At 42.7% G+C, this 10,311-nt stretch overlaps 1 protein-coding gene across 1 annotated transcript; it reads left to right on the top strand.

Annotated features, from left to right (window-relative positions):
- The first annotated feature begins 2,652 nt into the window (after positions 1 to 2,652).
- LOC117844886 (long chain acyl-CoA synthetase 8) lies at positions 2,653 to 10,064 on the top strand. Its single transcript, XM_034725711.2, has 13 exons — positions 2,653 to 2,820; positions 2,898 to 3,027; positions 4,133 to 4,719; positions 4,808 to 4,888; positions 5,371 to 5,637; positions 6,510 to 6,641; positions 6,725 to 6,898; positions 7,352 to 7,581; positions 8,125 to 8,242; positions 8,618 to 8,749; positions 8,835 to 8,969; positions 9,042 to 9,248; positions 9,640 to 10,064. The coding sequence occupies exons 3-13, from the start codon at positions 4,180 to 4,182 to the stop codon at positions 9,802 to 9,804; spliced, it is 2,181 nt and encodes a 726-aa protein (XP_034581602.1). The 5' UTR covers positions 2,653 to 2,820; positions 2,898 to 3,027; positions 4,133 to 4,179; the 3' UTR covers positions 9,805 to 10,064.
- Positions 10,065 to 10,311: the final 247 nt, after the last annotated feature.

Below are 10,311 nucleotides of genomic sequence, written 5' to 3'. Positions count from 1 at the left end.
TCCGGCTTCGGTAAATAGTATCACTACAGTTCGTGAATAGTGAAATGGCAGGAGGAGTGGGAGTCGCACCAAACTAGCCGAACTCGTAGTATCAAATAGGCATCAAGTAAGGAACACAACAATATATTTATAAATACATTGGGAAGAGCTCACCCTTTTTTTCCTTTATCCTTACTCAAGTTTGAAATCTCTCTCTCTCTCCGCTAGCTTCTCTTCCTCTGCACTCACTCTCCTCCGCATCTCACTCTCTATCTCCGTTCACCATCGCTTCAGGATTAGGGTTTAGAGTTCAGGACTTCGGGTTTAGGGATCCCAGTCTTCAAGACCAAGAATTACCGGAGGAAGGTCGGACCGACAATGGCAATAGGTTATGGGCGGCGAGGTGATTCAGCGGGATGCCACCGGTAGGGTGATGATGGATAACTGGTGAGCGCTGCAGAATTGCAGAGGCGCGTGCGCAGCGCTCACGAGTTTAGAAATGGACAGGGTTATTGTTAGGGTCTGTTTTTTTTTGAGTTGTAGCTTTTGAGCTTTACTAAAAAGCTGTTGCAGCTATTTGGTTTTGAAAAGCCAAAAGTAGCTTTAGAAGTTGTGGTCAGCTTTCTGAGCTCAGAAAGTTCTGAAAAACTCATAAAATTGAGCTTTCTAACTTTCCGTATCAACTTAGCTTTTCTGAGCTTATAGTTTTTGGAAGCTGCATGAGAAATTTAATATTTGTTTGAGCTTCTAATTTTTCACGTTAATAAACTGACAGGATGCCTAAACAAACATACCCTACTGAATAGATGAAGAGGCAATTCCCTATTCGACACTGATATAATGACCGGTTCCTATTGATCCTGAAAATTTCAGTTTTCCCTATTTAACACTAAATTTCGGACGCTGACTCTAAATTGCATGCCGTACATGACATTTCGTTAGTTTTTCCATCCAATGGGTGTTAAATGACATGTGAAAAGACCAATTCGCCCCTATTGTCTCATGTAGCAATAATCAACATAATAATATTCCATGATATGAAAAAAAAATGGACACTGATGGTTTAGAGATGATCTCGGTAAGTTTACAAGAATGACTCTTGTAGAATCTCAATTAGTACTGTAAACGGAACACTAATCCTTAATAACATAAGGCCATCAGAAGAAGCATGCACGAACGCAACGCACCGAACACTGATTCTCTGCATTGACAGACGCAGAGATCATCACATTTGTCGATCACATAAATACTGATTACTAATTAATTGTGTGTGCATTGAAAGGATTGAGCAAGCACATGCATGGAATGGAGCTGCAAAGTGTAGTGGAGACTGCGGAGCCGCCGGCGGTAGCGGGGCTGCGGGACCAGATGCAGAAGCAGGTGCAAGCGTTATGGTCGCTGGAGCAGCATGGACAGGGATCCGCCCAGGGCCAATGACAAGAATGATGATGGGGCGCTGCTGGAGATGCTGTGGCAGGCCAAGGTGGTGCGGGGTGGCCGGAAGGGAAGAAACATTGGGCGGCGGGGTGGGGGCTGAGTTGAAAGTGGGGACGGGGACGGAGGCCAAGAATTAGCCCGTTCGGTGGACTTCTGCTGCTGCGCTGGGCTTCGGCGGCCGCTGCAATCAGCTGAAGCCACAAGCAGCAGCTAGCAGCTGCGCTGTAGCCGCTGGCAGCAGAAGCCAGCAGCGGCAGCCACAACTAGCGCTACCGAACGGGCTGAATACCTCTGTGCGGCTTGGGGCAGCGCACGGCCGGTCGGTGGGAAGGCGAGGAGGCGCACACTTAGAGGAAAGCGAGCTGCTCCACGCCGAGCTGGCAGCGCGCCGCGGTAGGCAGATAAGGGAGGACTAGAGAGATCGGTGGTTTTTTTTCCTATAAAGGAGAGATGGGTGGTTGGGTGAGCCATGCTGTGACAAACACGGGTAAAATCAATACTTAACGGTAATTGGACGAAAAATCTAACGGGGGACGAAAAATCTAACGGAGTATATATAACGGATGAAATTTAGATACAGTGTTAAATAGGGAAGGATAAATTTTGAGGTTTAAGAACGGAGTATTATATAAAGGATGAAATTTAAATCCAGTGTTAAATGGGAAGGATAAATTTTGAGGGTTAAAAAAGAAATCGATCATTATACTATACTAGTGTCAAATAAGAAATTTTCTTAAGCATCATCAGCCGTGGGTAGCGTGGGTAGCAGGAGGAGGCAACTGTCGTCGTGATGCCCAAGCAGACCCGAATCCCTCCCCTCCCTGGGCCCATGCCGGCATGCCGCCGACGTTCCTAGGTCATGTTTTCACCGGATGCCGCTGATTGTAGGTCAGGGTCAGAAGGGCCGCCGTTGATCCTGTTTGAAACAATTTTTAGGATCAAAATAAGTTGAAGCAGCTAAACGGTACATTTTTTTCGATGCTTCTCCTAACCACGTTTCTCCTCACCGCTTCTATTGGTACTAAGCGTATTTTCCTTATTTAATGCATGAGCAGCGCTTCTCCCCCGCTGTACCAAACATGCCCATCGCTGCTCCGGTGCCCGTGCGCCGTACGTGTCTGGTGGAAGTTAACGGGTTCTGCCTTTAAGTCCACGCGTCCGCCGCGTGGCGTGGCGGGGACCACGCACCCCTTCCTAGTCGTTTCGTCCCGTTTCCTTCCAGAAGCCGGCACGCACGGCGACCGCTTGACGTAGCCCCCTCCCCGCAAAGGGAAAAGGGAAGGAATCGCACTCGCCCTCGCGAGCACCACCACCAGTCGACGCAAGCCGAGGTTCTCCCTGTCCCCCCATTCCTCACGCCGTCGCCGGGCGCAGATCCGGCCAGCGACGCGATCCCCCACGCAGGTGCCGTTCGTTCCTTCATTCCTTCCGAAACTCCCCTCATATGTAGTTCCTGCGTTGATCTCAAAAGCTGTTCGCAGATCCGAGCAGGGTGCCCTTACCCAGCACCCGCCCCTGTTCGTCCTCTCGTCGTCGCGTTCCCGGAGGGGAGTGGCACGCAGTGGGAGATCCTTCCGCCTTCCCTGCCTGGGCTGGCGTCTTCCGTTCCCGGTAAGGAAACCCTGCCTTTTGCTTAGTCGGAAGATCGCTCGTCCTGTTCCGTGGAATAGTCTGTTTCTTCACCGTGACCCAGAGGAGCGCAAGTCCAAATCTCATTTTGGTTTTGCCCCTCAGCAAGCACGAATCCAAATCTCTCTACTGTTACGGGATCGGATACTCCAACCTATCCGGTTTGATTTGTTTTCTAGTTTTTTTTTCTTTTTGTCGCGGTATTGTTCTCAAGTGGTCCCTGTTCTGACCTCCTGTATGGTTGAAACATTCCCAGTTCGGTCTTATGGCTTTTCCATTTCCATGGCCATGTGGCTGGAGCTACCTTGCATTTTCCAAGTAATTTTAGGCAAACAGGTGCCGGAAACTACATCTATTGATTCAAAGCGTCTCTAGTTTTACAGCTAACTATCCTTCTCGTCAGAACTGTGCCGCTTCGTGACTCCATGCTCTCCATATCCTAGTCAGCTTTGTTGATTCTCTTTAAAGCAAGCTGTCATTTTCTAAAATAGTTTTGCCCAGTCTTTTCCTTCATGTACATCTGCTACTGATTGACCGATTCTACCTGCCAGTCGGCACATTTCAATGGCCGCACTGCAAATGCATGCAATCAGATAACAGAACCTACAAGCATAGGAAAAGAGCCTGAAAGAAACCATCGTACTTTCCAAGATAATGCGATCTAAATACTTACAAGTACAATTGTCATCAAGAAATGCTATCTATTGCATTGGTCAAGAGTCATATCACTAAGGTGCTGGTTCAGGATAATCTATTCTAGAACTACAAACTGCAATAACTTATTGTATTATTACTACACTTTTGAAGCTTCGTTGCTTGGACAAAGTGCTATTTCTGGATCTGTGCTGCGCTTGCGTGGAACACATTGATACCTCCCAAACATTTGTTAATTTTGGTAGTTATAAGGACACCTTTTTCCTTTCTATTATGAAGCCTAGTGGTACCCACAAGGACACAATCATAGTCCCCCATCATGGGTCATCATCCATGTTGCATTCATGTTGTTCTGTATAAATTCAAGTGCATCAAAAGCTGTTACTTATTTAGAACATGCTAAACGGATGAACCTGTGTTTACTTTTATGCAGCGGAATTAGTCAAGTTACTGTCAATGCTCCAGATATAACCGAAAACCATGGGAGAAGTTACTGAAAATAATTCAGACATGTCTATTCTACAAAGAATCGCTACAAGTGACGTACCATTTTTGAAAGACTATGGTCTGAATGGAGTCGTTGGTGCTGTGCTTCTGGCTATAGTTATTCCTTTCTTGCTTACCTCAGTGTTTAGCAGAAAGACAAAGAAAAGGGCAGTGCAAGCTGATGTGGGTGGGGAGCCAGGACTTGCCATGCGAAACAGTAGATTTTCCTCCTTAGTTCAAGTCCCATGGGAGGGTGCCACCACGATGGCAGCTCTATTTGAGATGGCCAGCAAAAAATACTCTCGACGGAAGTGTCTTGGCACAAGGAAGCTAATTAATAGGGAATTTGTTGAATCTGCTGATGGTAAGAAGTTTGAGAAACTGCATCTTGGTGAATATGAATGGGATACCTATGCAGAAGCATTTAATCGTGCATGTAATTTTGCTTCTGGACTTATCAAGATGGGCCACAATCTAGATAGCCATGCAGCAATCTTCTCTGATACAAGAGCTGAGTGGATCATTGCTGCCCAGGTAATCACGCCATGCATGCCATTGTATCAGTACATTCATTAGAACTTGTAAAATCTCTCTGACTGTAGTACTATCTTTTCCTTTTCAGGGATGCTTCCGACAAAATTTGACGGCTGTAACAATTTATGCTTCACTTGGTGAGGATGCATTGGTGCATTCACTAAATGAGGTATAATATATAGTATCTTTTGTCATCTTTCCTTGCACTTTCTCTGGTTGAGAACTATCCAATTATTTATATTTATGCTATTTATTTAACTTGACAGCTTTAGAAAAACCTGTATGCTCATATCCCACAGCTACCTTTGTTCCTAACTTAGTGGTTCATTTGCTAGATTATCTTTGTTAGCTGTTGATAAGTTCTTGGTGCACTATATGGATGTGTTTACTACTCCCTCCGTTCCAAATTATAGGTTGTTTTGACTTTTTTAGGTGCATAGATATTATTATGCATCTAGATATAGTGTATGTCTAAATGCATAATAATATCTATGAACCTAGAAAAGCCAGAACAGCCAGAACGACCTACAATTTGTAACGGAGGGAGTAGTTCCTAACATTATTTGGTGTTGGAAGTGTTGAAGTCCAGGAATTTTACAAGCAGTTATTGGTTTGGTCCTACATCTTGAATGCTCTTCTGTTGAATTTCAGACACAGGTTTCAACTCTGATATGTGATTCAAAGCAACTTAAGAAGCTACCTGCAATCAGCTCTAAATTGAAGAGTCTTAGGCATGTTATCTATATTGAGGATGAACCTGTCGAGGCCGAGACACTGAATCAAATGAAGCATTGGACAACATTGTCTTTCACTGAAGTAGAGGAACTGGGCAAAACATCACACATTGATGCAAGGTTACCTTCAAGCTCTGATACTGCGGTTATCATGTATACCAGTGGAAGCACTGGTCTTCCCAAGGTAGACTGTTGATCAAAGACACTGCATCTTACACATTCATAATCATGTAATTTGCACGAACATAAAGAAGAGAAAAGGCGCCTGGTGCTGAATCAAGAATGAGATCCAAACTAAAATATGAGCCATTCAAAGAGAATTGCCCTGTTTGGTCAACATCTGAACTAGCATAGAGTAATGATATCTTCCAATTGTGCCTGGCCACCTGTTTAGTTCATAGAGGAGAAAATGTAGAAAATTCTGTTCTTGAAACATTTTCATTTCATATGGCTTTTCTTCCTTGCAGGAATATCATTTTCATATACTCCCCTTATTGTGGTAGATTAGTAAGGATGCATAGCTTTGATGCTGCCATCTAATATGTAGTTAATCAGTTCAAACTGCTACTTTTCCATTGTACTATCCACATCAATTTGACCGCCTGAAGCATGAAATTTGTTCTCTCTTGCGCATCTAAACAGAGAATGAGTTATAATCTCGGTCTTAATATTTGCGTGGCTATACATGAGTGTCCATGATACAGAATCCATGGTAGCAGGACCTGGGTCCTTAAGAGTGCTGTGGGACAAAATCAGACACGTTTGAATGTTCAGTGCGTTTTTTTTTTGGGTCCAGCAAATAGATGGTGATTGCTGAGCATTGCAAAACTTACACTATACTGGACAAAGCTTTCACTTTGGCTTTAGTTATTAGATATCTGTAGCTATCAAGCTCAGATGCAAGTGGACTACAAGTAAGATCTAAAAGAATAGTTTTCTGGAGTTTTGCGATGCCACATCAACTAGCTAGTTTCTTCCTATGGGTTTTATTGCAGAAATTATTGAATTATCCAGTGCTTCTCTTTCATAATTTAGTTGTGGTTCAAATTGACGTAGGGTGTTATGATCACGCATGGAAACATGGTGGCCACAACTGCAGCAGTCATGACAATCGTCCCAAACCTTGGCATGGACGATGTGTATCTGGCTTACCTTCCATTAGCTCATGTCTTTGAGCTAGCAGCAGAGGTGATATATTTTATAATTCATATACATGCATTTTGCAAGACTTATCGAAATCTTTGACGATATGCACAATGTTGTCTGTTCAGACTGTCATGTTGGCTTCTGGTACTGCTATTGGATATGGTACAGCTCTGACTATGACTGATACATCGAACAAGATTAAGAAGGGGACAAAAGGAGATGTTTCTGTACTGAAACCTACACTTATGATCTCAGTTCCTGCAATTTTGGATCGCATCAGAGATGCAGTGTTTAAGAAGGTGATTTGTTTTTCTGAATTTCATATTTCCAGCCATTCTTTGTTGATTAGCCTTGTGACTTATAGAATATTTTATGTATATTGTAATTATCACCTATTGTTTGGGGCTTTGTGTAAATGTTACTTTGTATATTCATCCCTTGCTCTGTGATACAAAAGTATGCTCATTTGAAAATGATACATAACTTGAGCAAAGTTTAGATTTTGAGTACTTTCCTCTTGAGGAATATTCCGTGACATTTCTCATTTTGTGGCTGGAACATGTGGTAGGGTTTTGAGGCAAGTTCTACAATGTCACAAACCGTACATACCACCATGCTTCTATGAATTAGATTCACAAAATGACTTGTAGTATAAATATAATTAGCAGCCTTGAAATGTTATGAATCACTTGTGATCATGTGTAAGCCATCAACTCCACTGTGAAAATTAACATTTCTATTTCTGTTTCCAGGTTGGTGAGAAGGGTGGGGTGACAAAAAAACTGTTTGATTTTGCATATAATCGAAATCTAGCAGCAATTGAAGGGAGTTGGTTTGGATCTTGGGCACCAGAGAGGATGATATGGGATAACCTTATTTTTAAACCGATACGGGCAATGCTTGGAGGACGTGTAAGATTTGTTCTTTGTGGTGGTGCACCTTTATCAAGTGACACACAGAGGTTTATGAATATATGTCTAGGGTAATTTCTTCTGCCCAGCTTGTCTCGAATTACAATTTTCTATCTGCCAGTTGATTCGATGGATGTAATAATGTGATTATTACTCATAGGGCATATATTCTCATTAAGACCATCATCTTGTACTAGTTGACATACATGCAAATCTTAACTTTGGTTTTTTAGTGAGCTTGGTTTGTAGCAGCTTTAAACTCATTTCCATGTATCCAACAGGGATTGTTGGAATGTGAATTTGCAATATAGTTTGTTTATAAAAGCTTTTGATCAACATTCTCATTGAATGTACACAAATGACAACTTTTTTATAACATGCTCATATATTTGTTCCTCCTTTCATTATCAGTTGGAATAGTTCATTTAAGTTTACTCTTAATTGTGTGAGTAATTCTGAATTACTTTGTCAATTCACACTGGCAAGCTGAAGAATACTAGTATTAACCAGTGGACCTTTCTAGATTAAATTGGCATATATACTCCCATGAACTTTGCTGGTAAGATAAGGTAATTCCTTTTTTGTGCTTACATGCTTCTTGATTGTTGCTGCAGTGTCCCAGTAGGTCAAGGATATGGATTGACTGAAACTTGTGCTGGAGCAGCTTTCTCTGAATGGGATGACACAAGTGTGGGCCGTGTTGGTCCACCACTTCCTTGCTGCTATGTCAAGGTTTGCGTTTATGGGTTTGCTTTGGATACTGGATACTGTCATACTAGTTAACAAATATAGTTGATATTCTTGTGTCAGATGATAATAAACGAAACCTGCATTAAAAAGAATTGACATGAGATTAGAGCTTGCCCGGTGGTGTCTTGCTTGGCACCTGTTTCTGGATCCACCTAGTGAGCCGCACTGCTTATAACTTTTAACTTTTCTCAATTGGCATGTGCAAACTTTTCCCAATGAATACTTCCCGCAATATTCATTTGGTGTTGATTCCCTAATGAGTACTCTGAACACTTCCATTTTTCCTGAGACCTTTCTTTTACCAGCATGTTCAGGCCTCTAACCATCTGTAATTTTTTTTGGGTCAAACAAATGTAGCTTGTTTCATGGGAAGAAGGTGGTTATACTATTTCTGATTCTCCAATGCCAAGAGGAGAGGTTGTGGTTGGTGGGTACAGTATAACGAAAGGTTATTACAACAATGAAGCAAAAACGAATGAAGTATACAAGGTAAGATTCTCTACCCGAATTCCAGGACATTACAGGCATCGAATGTAGAGTTCGTTCCTGATTTCCTTTTTTTTGTGACCTACAGGTTGATGAGAGGGGCATGCGCTGGTTCTACACTGGTGATATTGGTCAGTTCCATCCTGATGGGTGCATTGAGATTATTGACAGGAAAAAGGATATAGTGAAACTTCAACATGGAGAATATGTCTCTCTTGGCAAGGTTTGGTTAAAAAAAAAAGTCTCCTGTGAATATTTTTTTGAAATGAGATTAACGGTATGGCTCTCTCTGCAGGTTGAATCAGCTCTATCGACAAGCAATTATGTGGACAACATCATGGTTTACGCCGATCCATTTCATAATTATTGTGTTGCCCTGGTTGTTCCGGCACACCAGGCCTTGGAGAAGTGGGCTCAAAATTCAGGGATAAATTATAAAGACTTTGAAGAGCTTTGCCAAAATGATCAAGCAATTAAGGAGGTTCAGCAATCCTTATCAAAGGTTAGACATAACTGAGTGCATCTTGTATTACTAAAAAATCTACTTGATTGGAAAAAAAACTTCCTTTTGATTTACGGAAGCTCAGTTTTTCATTTGAAGGGGTGCTGTAGGTTTTGGTTACTTTATCCTTAGTACTAGGACTAGCAGCAGCAACCATACTTTGGGAGTATTATTTTCTGGCGTTGGAGCATACTGTAACCACATGTTAGTTGCAGGCAAGGTGTGGTTATGCATCCAATTTTATAGTTGATGGTTAGCCTAAAGCTGGGTCTCATGTTAGGTTTATGTTACTGCTGCAACGGTGCATTAGAACCTATTTTCTCCACTGCTGGTGACCTCAACAATCTTAGAAAAAAAGTCTCATGTAAGGTAATATGCTCAAACTATGCAGGCTGGAAAAGCGGCTAGGCTTGAGAAATTTGAGATACCAGCAAAGATCTTGTTGCTGCCTGAACCGTGGACTCCAGAGTCTGGGCTAGTGACAGCAGCACTTAAACTGAAGAGGGAACAGATAAAAACCAAATTCAAAGATGATTTGAACAAGCTTTATCACTGAAGCAGCGACAGAAGGGTGTTTGGACCTTATGTTTTCTGAAGGTGATCGAAGCAGCATGGGACCTACTGACCTGCAATGAATAAGCGAGCTGTGTGTATGTCTGCTACGGGAGCTTGTTCTTCCGTGGGCAATGGATGCTCAATTCTGTCCATTCACGACCATAAATCTAGTGTTTTTTCCTTGTAGTGCTAATAACTGGAGGACATTGCAAATGTTTATCCAAAAGTTTAAATGATGTAATGTAAAGCCTGTCTCGGGCTCGGGCTTTGTTGTGCGGCCGGCTGCCATTGGGCGGGCCTTTGTTCTTTTCTCTGTCTCATGGGCCAGAGTCGGGAGGCTTGACAGGCTGTGTGCTCGACTTTGATGGCCTGTTTGGGTTTGCAGATGGGCTGGGGACTTGAGATCTCCGGGTGGTTAGGACTGAGTGAGAGACGACGTTGCTTTCACCGGCTTCGACTCCATTCGTTGTAGATGAAGGCGTGAAGCAGCTTCTTTGCTGCACGTACA

This window comes from Setaria viridis, chromosome 2 (assembly GCF_005286985.2).
Source record: "Setaria viridis chromosome 2, Setaria_viridis_v4.0, whole genome shotgun sequence".
Taxonomy (NCBI): Eukaryota; Viridiplantae; Streptophyta; class Magnoliopsida; order Poales; family Poaceae; genus Setaria; species Setaria viridis.
Note: the sequence above shows the minus strand (reverse complement) of the source record. Positions and strands in the feature narration are given on the sequence as shown.

Coding starts and splice junctions, on each gene's coding strand:
- LOC117844886 (XM_034725711.2), top strand. CDS start 4,180: ATGGGAGAAGTTACTGAAAATAATTCAGACATGTCTATTCTACAAAGA. Junction 6,642..6,724: donor TCTTTGAGCTAGCAGCAGAG/GTGATATATTTT, acceptor TTGTCTGTTCAG/ACTGTCATGTTGGCTTCTGG. Junction 7,582..8,124: donor TTTATGAATATATGTCTAGG/GTAATTTCTTCT, acceptor TTGTTGCTGCAG/TGTCCCAGTAGGTCAAGGAT.